At 35.8% G+C, this 22,514-nt stretch overlaps 1 protein-coding gene across 6 annotated transcripts in view; it reads left to right on the forward strand.

Annotated features, from left to right (window-relative positions):
* The window catches only part of LOC132564243 (dual specificity tyrosine-phosphorylation-regulated kinase 1A-like), a 74,815-nt gene that overhangs the window by 14,292 nt on the left and 38,009 nt on the right, over positions 1-22,514 (forward strand). Inside the window, exon 1 of one of the 6 annotated variants that reach the window (XM_060228913.1) lies at positions 14,264-14,298. The exons of the other annotated variants lie outside the window; for them this stretch is intronic. Within the exon in view, the coding sequence (XP_060084896.1) occupies positions 14,295-14,298 (4 nt within the window). The 5' untranslated portion in view covers positions 14,264-14,294. Of the gene's footprint in view, positions 1-14,263; positions 14,299-22,514 lie in introns of those variants that run through there. 6 annotated transcript variants of the gene reach the window in all.

A 22,514-nucleotide genomic window follows, 5' to 3' on the forward strand; every position in this document is an offset into this window, starting at 1 on the left:
ATTGAAGACAATCTGGCACAATTGGGGATGGAGATATGGTGGTGGATAATTGACATTGGTAGTTTTCATCTGTTTTTCTGGACCCCAGAAAGATTTTGTAGAAGACTGAGGATACTAATAAACCTTGTCTAGCTACATATATATGTAGACAGTCCACTAATTGACAAATCCCATAACCATTAGTTCTCTCTGGCTACTTGGACATTCATTGGAGACATCAACCATTAGGGACATCAGACAGCTGACCTTGGTCTCTAGAATGTTTGAAACAGATGCTGTTTCAGAATTGTAATGAAATATTTTATAGGTGTTTATATCCGTAGCTTACAAATCTTGGTTGTCATTCAACATGGAAAGTAACATACAAATAATAAATATCCATATTTGGAATTAATGAGTATCAATGTCTAGAAATAACAGTATGATCATAGTTTACTGTGTTGTATCTGACTTTATACGAATAGGTACTATTCTTTTGTGTGTCTATTGTTCATCTATTTCATATCCAAATATTTACATCAATGACAAAAATGATTTACTAATTGATAGCATGGTATCATGAGAACTACATAAACTTAAATGATAAATTGTAGATTGATTTTTAGCCATCTGTCTTACATTATATAAAGACTTCCAATATACAGTGTAAATTATTGATGTTTGTGAAATTCAAGTATTGATATTGGTGAAATTTAAGTTATTTATTTTAGTGAAATTTAAGTTCTTTATAGTAGAAATGTATTACTTGTGGTGGAGGAAGTATGTGGTGTCTGATATACTGTTTATCAAATCTATTCACAGCCGATATACTTCCAAGAAAAAATTAAGTTGAAAAAAATGCACTGCAGTGAACAAATCAAAAGTTCCAACTTCATAATCATTGAATATAGTATCAAGCTTTTTCAAATAAATTTATTTATTAATTTTGTTATTGAGTGCATCATACCAAATATGGTCATATTCTATTGCTATCAGTTATCAATTAAAATATCATACCAAATATGGTAAGTCTGAGGAATGTGTATTATATGGAAATCTCCTGTTTGCTTGACCTGTTGTCCATCACTTGGTCAATTGTTGTGAGTTTTGTGTTTCATTATCTCTCAAAACAGGACAAGATTAGTTACTAGTTACACATGAGATTTCCAGGAATAATTTGCCTGTTGGTTGTTGCTGGGCAGTGATTACAGAGTATCAGTATTCCTGTCCTGCTGTGTAAATGTCTGGTCATCTAGGGCTGGCTAGCCACCTATATATATACACCATTATTGATTGTCCAGAGGTGGTCAGTCACCAGGGATGTGGTCATTATATCTGTCTGAACATAAAATCTAATCGCTCTATCTGTATACTAAACTAGTAAATTTGTAGAATTTTTTCCAGAGCACCAATTCTTTGATGAGTCCATTTACAAAGAGATATACAGGGCTCTCCAAATTTAAGCCAGTCTTGTAAGGAAAGCCTTACTTACGTACTGTATACTGAACAGCTTGGTACTTTGTGATGGGAGTCTGGACTTTCTGTATACTGAACAGCTTGGTACTGGGAGTCTAGACTGGCTGTATACTGAACAGCTTGGTACTTTGTGATGTGTATACTGAACAGATTGGTACTTTGTGATGTGTATACTGAACAGATTGGTACTTTGTGATGGGAGTCTGGACTTTCTATATACTGAACAGCTTGGTACTGGGAGTCTAGACTGGCTGTATACTGAACAGCTTGGTACTGGGAGTCTAGACTGGCTGTATACTGAACAGCTTGGTACTTTGTGATGTGTATACTGAACAGATTGGTACTTTGTGATGTGTATACTGAACAGATTGGTACTTTGTGATGGGAGTCTAGACTGGCTGTATACTGAACAGCTTGGTACTGGGAGTCTAGACTGGCTGTATACTGAACAGCTTGGTACTTTGTGATGTGTATACTGAACAGATTGGTACTTTGTGATGTGTATACTGAACAGATTGGTACTTTGTGATGGGAGTCTAGACTGGCTGTATACTGAACAGCTTGGTACTTTGTGATGTGTATACTGAACAGCTTGGTACTTTGTGATGTGTATACTGAACAGCTTGGTACTTTGTGATGTGTATACTGAACAGATTGGTACTTTGTGATGTGTATACTGAACAGATTGGTACTTTGTGATGTGTATACTGAACAGATTGGTACTTTGTGATGGGAGTCTAGACTGGCTGTATACTGAACAGTTTGGTACTTTGTGATGTATATGCTGAACAGCTTGTTACTTTGTGATGGAAGTCTAGACTGGCTGTATACTGAACAGCTTGGTACTTTGTGATGGAAGTCTGGACTGTCTGTGTACTGAACAGCTTGGTACTTTGTGATGGGAGTCTAGACTGGCTGTATACTGAACAGCTTTGTACTTTGTGATGGGAGTCTGGACTGGCTGTATACTGAACAGCTTGGTACTTTGTGATGGGAGTCTGGACTATCCACCTGTATACTGAACAGATTGGTACTTTGTGATGGGAGTCTAGACTGGCTGTATACTGAACAGCTTGGTACATTGTGATGGGAGTCTGGACTGTCTGTATACTGAACAGTTTGGTACTTTATGATGGGAGTCTGGACTATCCACCTGTATACTGAACAGCTTGGTACTTTGTGATGGGAGTCTGGACTATCCACCTGTACACTGAACAGCTTGTCAGCAGGAAATGATGTACAATAGTTCAATACATAAACTTACAGATTACATTAATCCCTGTCGTAGGTCGGGGTGGAAACACATGTAGGGTCTTACTGTGGGGGAAGGAGAGTGAAGTACTCTTTTAAACCCAATTGTCAGGCAGGTAACCCCTGACCTTTACACATCTGCTTCAGGAATCGAACCCAGAGGTTTAGGCAAAAGGCAATTGTGTACCACTGTCTGACCACTTGATATATAGGTGATAATGGCAAAATTTGGGGAAAAGATCAAAGTCAAGATTCTTTCACAAATAACTGGTATTTACATCTGACAATAAGCCATTTCCAATCATACGCCCGTCCATACTTAATAGTATTTTATCTGACAATAAGCCCATTTCTGACCATACACCCGTCCATACTTAATAGTATTTATCTGACAATAAGCCCATTTCTGATCATACGCCCGTCCATACTTAATAGTATTTCTCTGACAATAAGCCCATTTCTGACCATACACCCGTCCATACTAGATAGCATTGATCTGACAATAAGCCCATTTCTGATCATACACCCATCCATACTAGATATTGTTTATCTGACTATACACCCAAATTGTTTATCAGTTAAAATTTGTGAATCATAAACCATTTCCAGACTGAATCAGTGACTGTTACTTTAAATGGAAATTTAAACATTGTGAAAAACTATGCTCTATATAAATGCACGGTGATCAGGGCAAGAGGTCAAAAGGTCATGTAAGAGGTTGTTATAGTGTTGTCTGGGTTGAGACACCTACATATTATGACATGGCCAGGAACAAAAGAAGGGTCTAGATTTCTCACCCTGTCTCCCACCAGAACTACTGGGGAAATGTCAGTGTACCAGTTCCCATGCACACGTTCTGCGTGATTTGTTTGTGTTAAAGTGTTTATATTAGACGAGGTAATTTCAATGAATGGCTGGTTAGCTTCTAGACAGATCTACTGCATTAGTGTCTGTCAGGAATTCTCTGATAAATCAGCGGGATAGAAAAACATTAATGTAAGTCGTTTGATGCATTCAAAGTATATATATGTGTTTATTTACAAAACCTTTTTGTCAATTGCTGCTGAGGTTTGTTGCATTTTCCATCGCAATAATCTATCAAAATTTTAAAGAAATACAGAAGCATATTATATTTCAAATTTTATTTTTCTGGATATGAAAAAGGGGCTAAATATGAAAAAATAAGGTTAAGAAAGAAAAGAATATTTGAGTAGATTTAATCTAGTAATACAAGCCAACTGAATAAGTGTAAGGCTCTCACCAGTGAACCTCGAGGTCATGTTACCAACTGCTGCTGTAGGTGTTACATCCCGTGTCCCCTATACAATCTATTGTATCACAATAAACACAGCTTAAATAACAGATAGATATACCAGAGGTCAAGAAAATCAGTTTTTAACCTTGAACTTGTGATAAACCCATCATTAACACTCACACATAATCTCAAAGTCAGGGCGGGCTTATTACAGGACAATGATGTTATGCATGTTGATATTATTCTTCTAAAGAACAATAAGTATGGGCTGGCATATTACCAAGCATGGGCTTATTGGCAAATTAAAGGGCAATATTGCATTCCTAACTTTCTTTTTCATATATATTTTAAGGTATATTTTATATAAGATAAAAAATTTTGTGTTGTTGGATTCTTAAAGTGTACAACATAGTGTATTTACGAAAAAATTACGTTAAATGTGACTTTATTATGTTGAGTATTAGATAAATTCAGTGTAATTTAGCTGTAGAATTTGTGTTGAATTCTACTAGAATGATCTTGAAATGTGTATGTACCTATTACATTGAAGTGTAGAGATATGTGCACGGTGAGGCAGTGACAGATCGAGGGCACTGTGTCTGGCCTGCAGTTTTCTGCATCATATTGACCCGAAACTGTCACCAAGGTCAGACTTCAGTCTGAAATGTTAGACATGTCTTCGAGGTCTTCATACTAATACTTTTATACAGGAAAATGAATATATCAGATATTTGTTGACATTTCAAATTCATTGCCCACTCAGGAATATTTTTGATCGTTAAAATGTGCATACTTCAGTTATCTTTATTCAATAAAAGTTACTGGTTTGGATTTTTATTTTTCAATGATCCTGATTTCCTGTTTTAAAAAAAAAAAAGCAACATACATCAGTCATTGGGTAAACAAATTGATGAAAATACCCATTGTTTTATAGTTTATTTCCTGTGTAAACACCACAATAGTAAGCCATATGACCTTGACCCTCTGACCTTTTTGAGGAAGTGCATGTCACACTTGAAAGAAGGAAGCACTTGTCTGGAAGTCATCACTGATACCTATATCCTGGGAACATGTAATTTACTAAAAATCAGTCTCTCACTTTAGTCTTTCCTAGAAATTTATCACAATTATTACCTACAACTGCTGTTGGAAACAAGACATGTTGTTGACTTTTAAAATCATAAACTTTATGTATTTTACAACAATGTGAAGCAATCAGTAGTGGGGAGGGGGGTGGGGACTTTCCATTGAGTCAAAACATGTAAATAATACTGTCATGATATTAGGATAAAAGAAAACCCTTCTGCTGTCTGTGTTGGGCTTACTCCTATGACTGATAATTGCTGGCTTGGACAGATACCATTTCATAATTGAATGGAGAATCGAACCAAGGTCACCTTGGTGAAAGCCTAGTGCATTACAACTGTGACCACACAGTATGACATTAAATGATCTCTTGATTTTTTCTCCCTGGAGTTAGTATTGGTTTAACCAGTTCAATATGATGTCAAAATTTCCATGACATTTTTGCCTTTATCGCAAATCACTTATATTTCGTGTGGGATTTATTTTGGCGTTTTTACACAAGGAGAGTCATTCGTGAATTTTAATCCCATGTACTTAGATCAGTCTGGGTGACATCCGTGCTGATTCGGTTACTGATATCGCAATCTATCTAATAGCCCATCATTCGTGAATTTCAAGTAATTTCAAGATCACCGTTTGTAAAATCATTTAGTCGCCAATATGTCTGAAGAGGTAAGTTCACGAAATAATAATAATGGTGAAATCTATGTTATATACTGTAATTAAAAATGAGTTGATAGTCTAAGCCTGTTCAAGTGTGCCTTGTCAATGGTGTATCTGCACTTATTGCAGGACAAGTTAGGGTTATTTGTTAGGGATTTTCACTGCTCTGCAACAGATACAAATGGGCTTATCACTGGACGAAAGTGGCAATGTTTATTATGCACAGCATATAATATTAATGCTTGCATCTGTTAATGTAATACCAACCTATTTAGTGAAAACATCCTGATTTCACTAACGTGAAAATTATTTCAATTCTGATGATAACAAAATTTTATCAAAATGCATTAACCATTTAAATAATTGATGGATGGTTATTAATTTGTAAGGTTTTTTAGTAAAATTACTAAGATGGAAGTAATGGTTGCACGGTTGTATGTTAGTAACGTTGATTGAAGTGCATTCCTTCTGTTGGGTTTTATTAGATTTAAAGAGAACTGGAGATAGGATGTGATACCATTGTTTTAAGAGGCCAGATGCCTTCTGATTAAGCTGAAACCCTATGCTCAGCAAGATCTGAATAATTTATTTCATTGAAGACTTAATGGTGATGGTTTAGTGATCTGATGGACTAATATATATATATATATGTACATAGCCAGGAAGGGATGTACTGGGTCATACACATCTAGGAGCCTCCCAGGGTGCTGAGGTATTAGGGGTCATATTGATATATTATATTCACCTATTGTTTGCTCTCTCTCTCTCTCTCTCTCTCTCTCTCTCTCTCTCTCTCTCTCTCTCTCTCTCAAAAAATAATCATTCATTATTGTATCTTATTTATAAAGTTATCTGCTGTTTCTCCAAGAATAATATAATCTTGATTTGAAAACACAAAAAAAATTTTTTTTTTTTAATCAATATCTGTATAGATGGAAGGAGTATAGACAATGCTGTAGCACATATACATGATTAACATATTTTTGTAATGAATAAATTGAGGCATCTGGATAGTAGAAAAGTCAATGGTGCAAGGTTAATGTAAGCAGGCTAAGCAGAATGTACATAGCTATTGGTTTAGCAGCCTTTCCACTAGAGTCGGATCTATATTTGTACTGGACCGTCCCACTGACCTAGTGCCGGAGTAGCAAGAATCCCAGACTCTTGGTCAGATTCTGTCTGTGTCTCACTGTCTGTCTATCTCCAGTCTGTGAACAGTGAGAGAATGTTCAAACTTCTGAAAAGAATAGGTGGGATAGTAGGAGAATGTTAAAACTTGTACAAAAGAGGAGCCTGTACAATCTGACCCCTACAATCTGACCCCTAAATATTCTTACATCCTGTATTATCAGACCCTTAAATATTCTTACATCCTGTACAATCTGACCCCTAAATATTCTTACATCCTGTACAATCTCACCCCTACAATCTGACCCCTAAATATTCTTACATCCTGTATTATCAGACCCTTAAATATTCTGACATCCTGTCAAATGCTACATCATAGCCTCCAACAAGACTTGCCACATTGAACCTCTTGTTCTCAAAATAAGCCACCAAAAGCAGTCAGACCCACCATACTCACAGAAACCCTTATACTCAAATTGAGCCATGAAACCCAATTGTACCCACTACACTGAAACCCTTATACTCAAAATGCACCATCATAGTCTGTCAGACCCACAATACTGAAACCCTTATACTCAAAACGACCCATCATAGTCTGTCAGACCCACATTACTGAAACCCTTATACTCAAAACGACCCATCATAGTCTGTCAGACCCACAATACTGAAACCCTTATACTCAAAACGACCCATCATAGTCTGTCAGACCCACAATACTGAAACCCTTATACTCAAAACGACCCATCATAGTCTGTCAGACCCACTACACTGAAACCCTTATACTCAAAACGACCCATCATAGTCTGTCAGACCCACAATACTGAACCTTTATGCTGAAATAATCCATCACTGACTGTCAGCCCTATCATTCTGAAACCCTTTTCCTTTGAGCCTCATGATTAAGAGATAGATTGGATCTGATGAATGTTTACTGTAATAGTGATATTTTAAATGGTGAGAGATAACTGGACTTTTTAAATATCCTATTTAATGAATGGAAAGTAGGAGCTATAGGCTAAAATTCATTTCAAATCAATTTCTAATTGGGTTTAGAATGTACATAAACACTATTTGTCCTTCCATTACTGTATCAGATCCTTTAGTCCAAGGATCTGTATTTATTCTCAATGCCACAAAAGCCGGTTATGCTATATAATTGCATAATTTGACCCACTTTTTCGATGGATTGATAGGAGAGATTCAGACACTCCTTTAGGCCACCAACATACCAGCTCATCTTTTGTGAAGTTGAATGAAAAAGATATATCCCTTTGTAGATCTGTATTCTCATTCTACTGTTTCCGGTCGGAGTATTTGAACTTTTTCCATCTTTTGTAATCTTAAACAAATAAAGTGTTTACAACTTTCTCTATCCTGCATCTTGTTCACTCCCCCCTCCTCCCACAACAGGTTTTTATTTTGTTGCAGGTGTCTTATAAGGTTAGACAAAGTGTGTATACCTCCAAACAGGTCTCAAAAAGTTGTTTATTGTGCAGTGTGCACCAAGTTAACATTCCATTTCCTCCTTCAGTCCTGCTAGGTTGCATTTGAAGTAAGATTTATTATGCAGAAAATCTTCGTTCTTCTTGCTAGCATATATGTTTATTTGTTTCTTTTATCTTATTATTGATGTCCAATATCGCTGTTTCTCCATCCCAGCTCTTTGTTACCAACTCTCTATCGCTCCTATACCAGTTTTTATTTTCTTAGCATCTCTCCCTTCTCTATCAATTCTTTCTTCTTACCATCTCTGTCTCCTGTTTCAGTTCTTTTTTCTTACCATCTCTCTCTCTTCCATGCCATGTTTCCTTTCCTTATACCAGTTTTCTGTCTATAACAGTTCATGGTCTTATTTCATCCTTCAATCACTCTCACATTGAGTTTGCCCACTCTCATTCTCTGACCTTTTCTTACTAATTCCTTTGTGTATATGTTTTAAACAGGTTGTCAACAGTTGATGTTATTGCTAGAACGGAAATAATAACTTTGTATGATAATGATAGAAATACTCTAATTTATACTCTGGAAAAATTGAAGGGGTTTACTACAGGAAAAAGGCTCTTACCATGTGTATATGTTGAACAGTCATGCCCTAAATGCTTTACATAACTTAACTAGTAAAACAAAATCAAAAATTTCTTCATTGAAATGCAAAACAATAACATTTGATGTGCTGGATTAATTTACATAAATTTAAACACTTTGAGCCAAAATACTTCAAAGATAAGTAAGCTATTGAAACAGGTATAGATAATGCTGCATATACACGGGACTCATGCTAATTGTAGTTAGAACTGTTAATTAAAGTGTGCTGCCTTAGTGTATATAAAAGGAAACTAAATTTAAATAGATTTGAATAAAAACGTCTGTGATTTGAAGTAAGTGTAATCAATTAGATATTGATATTTTGGGGTTTTTAGGGAGTTCCTAATTTTGTCAAGTTTAATTCAAAATGAGCTACATTTTTTTTGTTTTATGTGCATGTTATTGAAGAATTTCTGAATTGGCTTTCGATACTTAAATCTTGTCATCATATAGCTGATTTGTTAATTAGATGTATTGAGTAATTAACTAGGAATTAGATGTCATCTACACTGATCCTGGTATGACTGGTATGTCTCCTCCAGGGGTTACTAACCAAACTGGGAATGTGACAGACGCCTCAGGGTTATCTTGCATGGGTACAAAACTTTGAGAAGAATGGGGCCAGTAGTGGTTAGACAAGACAAGGTATCTAGGGAATGTGAGTTATTGAGCCAGTGTCAAGACGATCTCTCCCTGACATATAGATATACAACTATTTTAACACACTCATCACCAATCTAATAAAAAAAATTTCGCTCAGCTTCAGATTTAATACTTTTGAAACAGGTTAGCAATGCCTGCTTGTAGGGACAGGACATGAGATGGTGACATTTCAACGTCTTAAGATCAACGTCAAAGTTTGTGTATAAAAAGTAAATTTACACATAAGGTATGTCATAGTATCTATATTGTATTAATTTAGGCAGCTCTAGGCCTTGGTAGCAAGATCATTGACAAATATCTTCTGTTCCTTAATTTGCTTTTGTTAATGTAACAAATCACATTCCTTGTCCATAGATCATATTACAGGATAATTGATGTATCAATGATTTGATAATGACTGGAATGTGTTTGACCTGTCACTAAAGTGGCTATAGGTACTGTAGCTGATATGCTTATTGAAGTATCTCGGCTTTGTGAATGTTAACGTCCCACATACTTTCCTACCTGTCCTTCAGGTAAGAAATTGTATTAACTGTGACAGGTATGTGTACACATGCCCTCCAGGTAAATAACTTACTAGTCTAGTCCTTCATTCCCACAGTAGGTAGCTGACACAGGTGGTGTGATAGCATCACCTCCCTAACTCTCGTAATAAAACTGGCCAGATATCCCAGAAAATTACATATATTGAACTTCATGCTACATTGAAACCACCAATTAGTAGTATACTTAAAATCTCTTAAAAATGTCACGGTAGTTTAATATCGACTCAAAATAAAAAATCATGAAAATTTAAACAGCTTCGAATTAAAATCATCAAAAATTACTTAGAGGAAAAAATTTAAAGAGGTTAAAGGTGATGAGTGATGAAATCTGTGTTAGGTCAGGCAGATGATGAGGTGTTCAGTTGATGGCTTCTTCAGTCTTGTTCTTGCTGATAGTTTCACCCGGTCAGTCTCAAGGTCCAGGCATAACCATGCTAATATGACAGGTAAACATGGTTGTGGTCAGTTATGGTCACCTGATCAGATAAGTGACCGGTCATTACCTGCATGTACAGAAATACTAGTGTATTTTAGGATTGACAGGGACCTTGTGTCGCATCATATGTCATGGAATGTTTTATCTCCACTACTATGCATTGACAGGTGACAAAGATGGTGCTACTATCATCTGTACTTCTATTTTATGAAATGATTCTATTTTAATTTATATAAAATACGGAAACTTGTCTCCTCCTGTGTCATTCTTTCACCTCCTGGTCCCACTTCCTAATATGGAAACTTATTCATTGTCATATAGGTATCCCTGTGCCCTTCCTGCAGAGTTATTCCCCTTGTGTCTACCTCCTGACCCTGAGTGCGTGTATTGCGACCTCTTCTGCACTGCTCTTCACCTTTTCTTGATGGTTTTAATAAACATTGCACTTAATGCAAAGTTCATTACCCAGTATAGAACATATACTTACATATCATACAGCTGATTTTAATTGGAAAAAAAAATATCTTTTTCTGGTACAAACTCCTTAACATTTGATGAGTGAGGGGACAAATATTTTGAAAACTGCATTCCATAATATTGACGGATGTTTGTCAACATTTATTTATAGAAACATGTTGTGTATGTTGTTGGTGGCAATGGTGAGAAAAAATCCACGGTTGAACAATTTTACATCATTTCTCGGTTTTCATTGAGAGGGTTGTACCCTGGGAAAACTGAATTAGATCTCGCCCTGGGAAAACTTGATGGCTTTGATGTGTATATACCTATACAGTGTAATCAGCCGACCTGGCCATTGTGGCTACACAATAGACGGCTCCGATACCAGCATATTAGCAGGTTGTTGTAGTGATACTGATTCTGATATTTGAAGGCTAAAGCTGAGTAGATAACATTGTATCTCGATCTACAGTATATCAGTTCTTCAAACAGAAATTTTCTCAAAACTGATATAAATATCATCAATTTCTCATGAGATTTGAAATTATCTTCTTTACCCATTGGCATTCATTCTGATTTTCAAGTTGAATTTTATTTTTTTTTTTTTTTTTTCCAAATATAGATTAAAAAAAAGAAAAGTAGTGACAGAAAAAAATGAAATTTGGAAGACCATTTCTATGATGGCAGATCAAGTGTATTTAGATTTGAAGAGGCATAGTAATTTTCAAGACTTTGTATTTCACTTGGTTTTTTTCTCATAACTTGGGCAAGACTCTCTCTTTTCTCCAAGTACTTTGGATAGCATGTGAGGTAGCCACCAGGTACTACAAGGATACCCTGTCTTAAAATGACTTGGGCTGTTTGAAGAGTGATAAATCCAGTAAACAACAAACATTTTCTTGATTCAAATTTTTTATTTCAACATAATTAGATAACATGCTTATTTAGAGGATTGATTTATCTTTATCTTTAATGTATTACCATGATGAATAGAGACAAGGGGGCTCATAGACTCTTGTACATCTATGACTAACATTTTCAACAAAGTGCAGTGGGATCAACTTTCATGGGACCTTTGTATACCTTAGGGCAAATACACTTCACACTGGTCATTTGCCTGATCAGCCTTAATAAATTTTCCCTGATAATAATATTAGTGGGTTTGGAAGGAAATTTTGAGAAGTAATTTTCAGATTTAAGGAATTAGCCTTCATTTGAAATAATTTCAGTTGGGAATGGGGCCCAATATCATCCCCAAAAAGCTGTCATAAAAATCCTTGCTGATGAAGATGTTTGTATAGTAGTTGAAATGTCACATAATTTTCTAACTGGTTGTGGTATAAGAAACTCTATTTAATACCTTGTTCAGGTCATAAAAAATATGACTGAGTTTATCTTATTCTAAAGCTAACATCAGCTATACCACACACAGTCGATCATAAAGTATTTAAATGAAATGTTACCATTTAAGAATAAGTCAGTCAAGAACTGAACAGTGTAATTTTAGAACATGTTTATAAACGAAGAAGTCACGAGTGATTGAAACGTGAAACACATGAAATCGAAGTAAAAATCAATCAGATGTACAAAGACATTTAAACACAAGTGCAAACAAAGTTATGTTTAAACAAATCAGTAATGAACCGAAAGGTCAATGCGTAATAAATCATTACGTCCCCACAACACATTTACAAAGTCAAGACAAATTATCATAACGAAATATTCAACATATGTTTCTGTTTGATAAATTATGCAATAATTGGACATGTTTTGACAAAAAATTAAATTGATATTTGGGACATTATTAAATATTTAAAAAAAAAAGGCTTTTATGAAAAATCTTTAAGGCAGGTGATTCTTTGAAGCCATGCACCTCACAGGTAAAACTGAACACAATAGTTGCACACGTACATGCATGTGCATGTCCCACGGAGTTATATTGATATAAACCCTGGAGAATCGAGAAGAAAAATAGAATTTAATATGTAGAGGGAAAGGGTCAAAACATGTTGAAGCCTATTCCATATCTGTGGAGGATTCACCAATTATCTTTCTCCAACATAAATGACACAATCCTACGATAGAAGAGAACGCTGTTTTATGTTAAGTAAGTATAACTTGAATATTTCATTCATTTTTTATAATAATGCTAATTAGCATTTTTTTATCATTAATATTATTTCATCAATAAATAGTGTTGCATTTTAATTCTTAGTTTAAATAGTACATGCTGAGGGAATAGATAGGTGAGAAAAGACATATCATTTTTTATTAATCAGATCTTTCTTGTTGCTAAAATTGACCTTTTCAATATCAGTGATTTAATTTCTATCAATAAGATAACTAACTGTAAGCCTTAATAAGGTAGTGATTTTGCTGCAGGGGTAATACAATGGGCGAATGGTGTGTCTGTTTGAGTTGATTTGAGGCGATGATTTTGTCTGAATGGCCTTACCCTGCTGTGTCTGTACACAGATAATACACAGCAACAATGCTAGTCCATACCTACCTTACCTACATACTGCCCTGTATCCTAGGAATGTGTGCAGCGCAGATGATAACAACTGGTGAAATTACCCCTTACCTGGGCCTCTGAACTTTGCCCTTATGTGAACCATGACCTTAAATATCTTATATCACATGACCATGGGAGATTGACAACTGAGCAGTTAGAAGTTATTTTTAGCAACTCTGCCTGGCAACAACTGGGTCATTGCACATGAACTGGGCTGTGATTGGCTGCAGGGCTTCCTCAGTGAATCACTTGATCATGTGACGTAAACATTGCCAGCTGTTTTCAGCATGGAGTCCAGGCCCATGTATGTGACAGTAGGTGTAACAATTCTATTCCTTTCTATTATTTTCATAAATGAAACAACATTCCAAACACATACCAAATATACTTGAATTGAAGATGAATATCTGGACCCCAGTTTCACTGTTTAAATCTTATTGTTTACCTATCCAGTGTTGGGATTTTATAGTCGTTGGTGTGTACAATGAATAACATTGGCATATGATATCAATGAAACAACCTCCCAGAATAGAAACCTCCCCCACTTCATAATTGTGGTTAGCAGCTCTCAGTCTTGGGAGAGGTATTTGGCACTGGAGGGCCTCAAGTTTTTTTGTTACAAGGGATGTATATATCATTTATATATATATAAATGTGTGTGTGTAGCTGTGAACAGTTGATGGACATGTAAAAATAATATCAACATGAAGCTGCTTTACTGGTGGAGCATAAGGAGATAGACTCTAAGATGAAATGGGTAGGTTTCCTTTACATGTTGTGATTATCATGGGCTACATTTTGTGGTTTAACCACTGTTCTCACTCAACTTTTCTCTTTGTTATGTTTAGCTGTGGATGACTTCAGTTTTGCTCAGGGCTATTTTTAGACCAGATCTTACTTCATCTAAAAAAAACCCTTCCTTTGGCCATCCTTTGTCTGGTCGTTTTTACATGTGGTTTAGAACTAAGGAGTGTTAATTGTATGGGTTGTCTATCATTGTGTTTTACAAAGTTTGGCAGCTATTTCAGACTATTTTATAGCCCTGGAAATAAGACATGGATATTATTTGCATGCTGATATAAGAAATATAGACCTTGGAGAGAATTTATTACCTCTGTATATTTTTAACAAGAAATATTTTATGAAGTGATTTGTAAGTCCAGGGTTGCAAACAATATAAGATAGAAATTATTTTTTAAAAGGAAGAATTTTTCATATGTTTTAACACTAAATTAAATGACTTAATATTTAATCATTTCTTTAAGTGTTATATAAGAGATATAATAAGTGTGATGATTGTAACTATCCATGATAAATTGTAAACATCCTTAACAGCTTTTCCAGGAAATGTAAAGATGCTAGCCACTCTAATTTGGCCGTGTGTGTATATATCTATACTCAAGAATGTAGGAAATGTTAGAAAAAAGTACAGGATCCAAAAATAGCCTTACTCCCTGATGGTTGTCATATAGATGTTAGCCAATCTCTCTGTAGTATATTTGTATATATATGTGATGTAGGTAACATCTGGTACATCAGGTCTGACAGCTGGCTACCATACCTACACTACACATCTCATTGGTCATTTCTAGCTGAATGGAGCATGAGTATACATGTGAATGTCTGACCTTTGGATTTGTGTTATGATACGGTGAGCTGCAATGTTTCTCTCATTAAAGATACATCAATGAATCCCATCTCCCGGCCCTATCCTCATTAGGGCGTTTATCCTAACCTGATATCAATTACAAAGCAAACCAGTTCACTTTATAACAAAGTTGATCCTGTTCACTGTGAACATAATTAAACATATTTCTCAATATTAGCCCTAACAAAGGTTTTAATATACCATATAGCTAATAATATTAGTTAACAATTTTCGGAAAGAGTTCCTTTTGAACCCCCCACCAAAAATGACTACCAGTAAGCTATAATAAGTATCTAAAAGGGTTTTATTTTAAGGGGTACCAAGAAAAATTGGGGCATGGTCTTAAAATCAACCCTTTCAGACACTTGTATTATATTTACCAGGTATAATAACCCATTGGTAGCCACTTTGGGTGGGGGGTTCAAAAGGAACTCTTACCCCATTTTCTTCTTTAAACTTTTCAGGTGTAAGAAAAATTGTAAATTATATACACAGGAAAAAATATTATTGGTGAATCGAATGGCCCCAAAATAATTCCCAAAATGATTATCCAAGTTTAAGGAAAGCTGTGAAGAGATTACAGGATATTAAACTCATTGATCGATCTCTGTAATATTGATATTTGATAGAATAAAACTAAAAAAGAAAATTGATATAATCTAGCGTCCACCTTAAGGCAACAAAACCTGTCTGTGAGTTATAATTATTGTATCAGTCGGCTTTCAACATTCACACTATATCTTCTACCCTTGTCTCCTCCAGATAACAATAAAATGATTCCGCCCCTCCCTAACAGACTTAAGTGTCATTTTGGCTATGCTATACAATAACTCCTCATTGTGTTCTATCTGTTAGTTCCTGACGGTGTAATCAATGTAGCCGATGTCGTGTTATACCACCCCAGTGTATCAGGAAGATGGGCCTGAACACCCCCATCTGTCAGATGTGTCGTTACTACACCTTCCTAATTCCTTGTCTTTTATGAGTGGGTGTGGTATACTATATATAGAGACCCTTCCTATTTTTATTGTACATGTGTTAGACCATAACCATCAATATCTCTATATTTTCCTGTGAGTTAGGGACATGTTTGTTCACACTCCACACCATTTTCCCATTAAAGTTTAACCCACTTCCAAGACATCAGGTTTTTCATGTGTCCTTAGCATGTGACTGTTGTGATGTGTGAGCACTGGCCAGTAGCCTCATCCAACATCCTCCCCCTACACTACCAACCCTACTGTTGTGATGTGTGAGCACTGGACCGTGACCTGGAATGACCAGTATCCTCACCCAACATCCTCCCCCTACACTACCAACCCTACTGTTGTGATGTGCGAGTACTGGACCGTGACTTAGAATCACCAGTATCCTCATCCAACATCCTCCCCCTACACTACCAACCCCACTGTTGTGATGTGTGAGTACTGGACCATGACCTAGAATGACCAGTAACCACTCCAATACCTTCTTACCTCCTCCCACCAACTGGGACTGGGCTATAACTAATGTCCAGTGGTGATTCCATTATCTCCCCAGCTGTTTTTCTCACTTTATGGACATGCCTGGGGCTGGACTTGCCTCCCACACCCTTAGTAAGTAGGTTAGTGATATAATTACTTCCTGCTGTCCTTACCTAACCACAAAGGTCCCTAGACCTGACAATAGGTGTCACTGAGTGATTTGTTCAGCATTTTGGATTGTGTGTATTTTTCATGTTTCTGTAACTTAGTAGAAATCTATGTGAGATGAGAATTGTGTCAGTCTGACAAGTTCAGGTCTCTGAAGACCTGATGCTGAAATATTACATTTTGTAACTGATAGCAGATGAAATTATGTTATACTGACCTATGTAGTTTTCAATATCCCTAATATAGGATATTTTTGTCAACTATGTTGAGCTAGTAGAATAAACAGTAACGAACATTATAATGAAACACTCCATACAGGTTCAAAACCAGATATATTTCAGGCCTACAGGTTCAAAACCAGATCTATTTTAGACTTACAGGTTCTAAACCAGATATATGCTAGGCTAACAAGTTCACAACTAGATATATTTTCGGCTTTTGTATGAAATATATTTTATGTTATTGACGTAGATTTTTATTTCGTATGTTTTGAGACGATGGTTAGATTTCTTCCCTCCCTTAGTTGACCTAGATTATACTATTATGGAGTCCCAGAACTTGGTCACCTTGACATCAATATCATTACTATAACGCTGCATTCTCTCGGGATTTGTCACCCTGCTTACAAAATGTCACCATTTCATACGAGTAAAGAAATAACATATTTTCCCATTAATGGAAATTAATTCATTATTCGTGAAGCTAACATTTGCGGTCCATTAATAGTCGTTCTTGAGAGCTATAACTATGACTTTGATCTGGACGATGAGGAGTGTCAAATGTAAATGAGTTGTTTGGTCTGTTGGTTGTCATTCATATATAACTATAGATGTTTGGATTCCAGTGCACAACATAGACCACTATAGCCAAATAGGACAAAGTCTGCTGGATATCATCCTGTTATTTCGCTGGTTTTGTTTGAAAGAATCATTATTTTGTATTTTTCACAGTATGAAATCTATTTTTTATGATACATTTTTCAGTGTAGCAAGGTTCACTGTACTTTTGTTCTACTCACATATAGATGTCTACAAAAGCTATTTGGTAATTTGATATAAAGTCTTTGTTGTTGTTTTCTTTCTGTGCTGAAATTTTTATTGCAAAATACTATAAAGTCATCATCTATAAAAGAAAAAGAAATCAAAATATTTCATTTGAAGTTGCTTTGGCATTTTAGTGCAACTTTTGTGTCTACAGTGATGTTGTGAACTCAAATATACAAGTCCTGGACTAGTGCTTTTCCTGTGGAACATGCTTGAATTTTGAGAGCCCACCCTATCCCTTAGTAATTGGATTCATCAAAATTTTGAAAATGATGCTGTAGACTCCCTAAAAAAATCCCACAAAAATTACTGTGACAGAAATTACAAAATTCATCGAAAATATTAGGTATTTCCTTTGGGATTGTAGCTGAGTTTTGGTTGTTATGGACACCTGGCTGAATTCCTTAGTCCATCATACCCATATCACTACCACTACTGCCATTAGCCAAGATCTATGGGGGCTTACCTCTAATACCAGGGTTAGCTTTGATGTAAACAGGCGAAAGTACTACTGATTCCAGATGTAACGTTATAGTCTTAACACTGTAACCGGCCTTTCATCTGCCCTCCTGATCCTGTTTGAAGTGGTGTACATTCCTGAGTCCTATTCTAGTATTTAACACCACCATTGGCTGTACAGATAAAGCCCATTAAGTGTTTTCTGAATATTTGAAGAGGTTAGGAAATGAGCCCCGCAGGATATACTTCCTAAATCATCAAATGATTATGTAATGTAAACAACAAAAATAAGTAATTAAATCATTGTCATGCATCCTTTATCATCTCTCTGTTAAAATGGAGGTTTTATTGTAGATTTTACATAGTCATTCTTGGTTTTAATTCAGTTCACTTTAGTACTGAATTATAAGTACAAGATATAATTTGCTGACAAACACTACTTGTCGTTCATTGATAGTACGGAACACTCACCCTGTCTTTGGCAAAATATAGCTAGTATTTCAGTTTTCGGAACATTCTCTTGAGGTTGGTGATGTCAACAGAGTAGAAGTCAGTGATAATACGCTCCATACCGGTCATTTGTCTGATAAAGGTAACATTGAAGTCATTGAAATGACACACTTAAATCTTCTACTGTCTGATAAAAAAACTTCTATTCTGTAATATTCAGGTAATGATAAAAAATTCACTGCAAGTGGAACATAACTTTGTGAAATTATGAATGATTTTTGATGAATCTAGTTAAAACTTACATCACACCAGCAAGGAAGTATAATATTTAATATAAGTATTGTATAGAAGTAACAGTGTAACTTTTACTTAACCTATGTAATACACTAAATATGTATTATTGAGTATGATAAAAAGTTCTGTATGTTTTAGTATGAATTATATGTCATAATGTGAAAGCCATTATCAACACATCGATATAAATCTGCATTAAATGAAAATGTTTGTAAATGTTTGGACTTAAATAACAAAATTATCAACAAATCATTGTCAGCTAGTGTTATTAAGAATTAAGATATATATACATATTGATACCAGATACATATTCTTGATACCAAATTTTATTATCAAAGAAATGGAAAGGCATGACAGGTCAGGAAGAAAGGGAATGACTTAAGTGATAATGAATGATTTTTTTCTGTTTGTTCAGTGAACCATATCAATAACAATATATGTCTTTGTGGATATTATTTTCATGAAGCATGATAATTTGTTTGTAATATTTATGATCAGTCTACAGATACTAAACGTGTGTTGACTTGTAATCACAAAGATAGGTGCACCTTTATCAATTAAGATAAACAGGTGTTGTTCACATCTGATCACATTACCTATATATATTTACCTGTACGACCACTGACCCAGTGGCGATCATGTGTACACATTACAGCCTACATTCATCTTTGAACCCTGTGAACCTTCTCCCACAATGCACTGCTTCATTGTTGATGTTTCGTGTCCGTGTATTTCCTGTTCTGGGGACAGTCTTAAAGTGTACTTTGGTTATGATTTATTTCAGTTTTGTGCATTGTCAGTGTTAAAGTCAACTTGACGAGGATTTACCTTGTCTGTAACGGATCTCTACGTAGGTGTGAAGTTTAAATCTCCGGTAAAAGGTTAACGCGAAACGATTGATCGCTTGGAGAGAAATAGTGGGAAGGGTGTAACATGTTAGAGCTTGTAATATAGACACAGATATACAGACATGTAGGACGGACCCCAGGAGATGTGTCCCGACCCCTACACAGGTGGAATCAGGTCACTAACTTCATAGAGTCAGGTAGGCAATTCTGTCTGTAACACCGTGTGACAAGCTGTAATGGCCTTAGTCTAGACTTTGGTTTATGAATGGGTGTTATTGTGTAGGGCTCTATGGAGTCAGCTGAGCTATATCAACCTTGGACAAACTCATTCAGTATATTTGCTCTATTTTCTAACCTTGCTGTTTCTGCTTTCTTAGACAGTAATTTTATTTGAGATATATACAATAGTGTTGAATTTACCTGTAGACTCTATCTGTCATTAAACAGTGTGATATCATTATATTTCATTATTTAGTTCAGTCTGATCAGTACAAACCTGTTTGAACAATTATTTTGTGTAAGGCTAGCATGTATATCATAGCTTTGCTGACTTTTTCTGTAGCATTACAGCAATTCTCAAGAAAACAGTAACGATGTTGGACTATGATACAGTGAGAATCGTGAAACTCCTGGAGACAGGGACTATTTACCAAATCTGTGGCTTCTTTTTGATCATTTGTACATAAGAATATGACTTATTTGGATTTCGATGTAGTATGTTACACACCATGGGGGCCATGATGGCTTAATTGGTAGAGCCTAGGTATTCCCAGGTGGAGATCCAAGGTGTATGGTTTGATGCTCCAAACCTGTGGCATTTTGTTTGTTTCTCAAGAAGCTGAGAAACACACAGGTCGCTAATTGCTCTGGATGACATTACACAGGCTTCCTGTGTGTTGTTGTTCAGCGAGGTAGCCACCAACTGTCTTAATATGGTCCAGACTGTTTATAGGCTGATAAAAACAGCATACAAACAAATAAACAAGCACAGTATACCTGTAACCAGTTTCCATCATCTACATTAATGTAGGTGAAGGTCGCAGGTTAAATAATCAGGGGTCAAGGTCTATGATTAAGTGAAATAATACGCTATTCTGTATCATGTCTCTATTATTAAATGTGGAGGTCGCTGATTAAATAATCAGAGGTCAAGGTCACTAATCAATCAAAAACCTCTAGATAATCACATATTTAATGGCACCACGCCAGTTTGAAACATTGACCATGAATTAATTGTTTTCTATTAATGATGCTATTGCTCTGAGTTCAGAATTTTTATATTTATTTCACTAATATTGCGTAATATATGGAGTCAAAGACAAGGTCAGGTCACATGACATACTTTCCTAAGATCTTAGGAAGATAAAATACCGATGTGTACAGATCTGTGTAAATGAGATCAGGAGTCACAGAGTTCATTGCAAAACCAATCCAGGTAACATCTTCTTCCTGAGGTGTTTGGTTGATTAGTCAGATGGATATTTTCATGCTTCCTTTCATCTGGTAATAGCTGGGGTTTAATTAAATTTAAATTAAATAGACAAAATTTAGTAGATTTCATGGAAGTTGAGAGTATGTTGTGTTTACAATCAGGATAAGATTGGGGGGTGGGGAAGTGATTTAAATTCTAAAAGTTTCAGTTGATGTAGAAATATGTTTTAATGTTTACTAGATACAAAAGTCTGTTTTATTTTGTTCATTTGACAGATAATCAGTTAGAAACAATAGAATGTGAAAGTCGGTATTTAGTGTGAGAAAATTCAGGAGAGATGATGAGAACTTTGTGATCTATTATTAAAGATGAATGACATGCATGAATAACTCAGGATCGTGGAGGTTGACACAGCTTAATGTTATCCTATCATGTCAGCTCTAAGCTTTCATTCATAATTATGTAAATGAGGCAAGCAAAATATGTGTATTGGGGGCGGACACGCCATCTAAGGTATATAGGTGTGACAGTATCAAGTGTATCCTTACCTGGCTCACTGCAAAGGCCTTAAAAAATATCTGTTACAAAGGTGACTGATTCATGTGATGTGGAAACTTTAACTGGCTCACACTGTACACCTAGACGGATCCTGTGATGTACCTTTACTGGCCCTCAGTGTAGACCTAGACAGATCATGTGATGTACCTTTACTGGCCCATAGCGTAGACCTAGACAGATCATGTGATGTACCTTTACTGGCCCTCAGCATAGACCTAGACAGATCATGTGATGTACCTTTACTGGTCCACAGCGTAGACCTAGACCGATCATGTGATGTACCTTTACTGGCCCACAGCGTAGACCTAGACAGATCATGTGATGTATCTTTACTTGCCCTCAGCATAGACCTAGACAGATCATGTGATGTACCTTTACTGGCCCTCAGCGTAGACCTAGACCGATCATGTGATGTACCTTTACTGGCCCACAGCATAGACCTAGACAGGTCATGTGATTTGGTACCTTTACTGGCCCTCAGCGTATACCTAGACAGATCATGTGATGTACCTTTACTGGCCCACAGCATAGACCTAAACAACAAAGAATACTGAAACAACTTTGAAGAATTGGGAAGGGAGAAATGTGTATCTATATATACCTTGTAACA

This window comes from Ylistrum balloti, unplaced genomic scaffold, assembly GCF_031769215.1.
Source record: "Ylistrum balloti isolate Yb309-2 unplaced genomic scaffold, AGI_CSIRO_Ybal_v1 Utg372102, whole genome shotgun sequence".
Taxonomy (NCBI): Eukaryota; Metazoa; Mollusca; class Bivalvia; order Pectinida; family Pectinidae; genus Ylistrum; species Ylistrum balloti.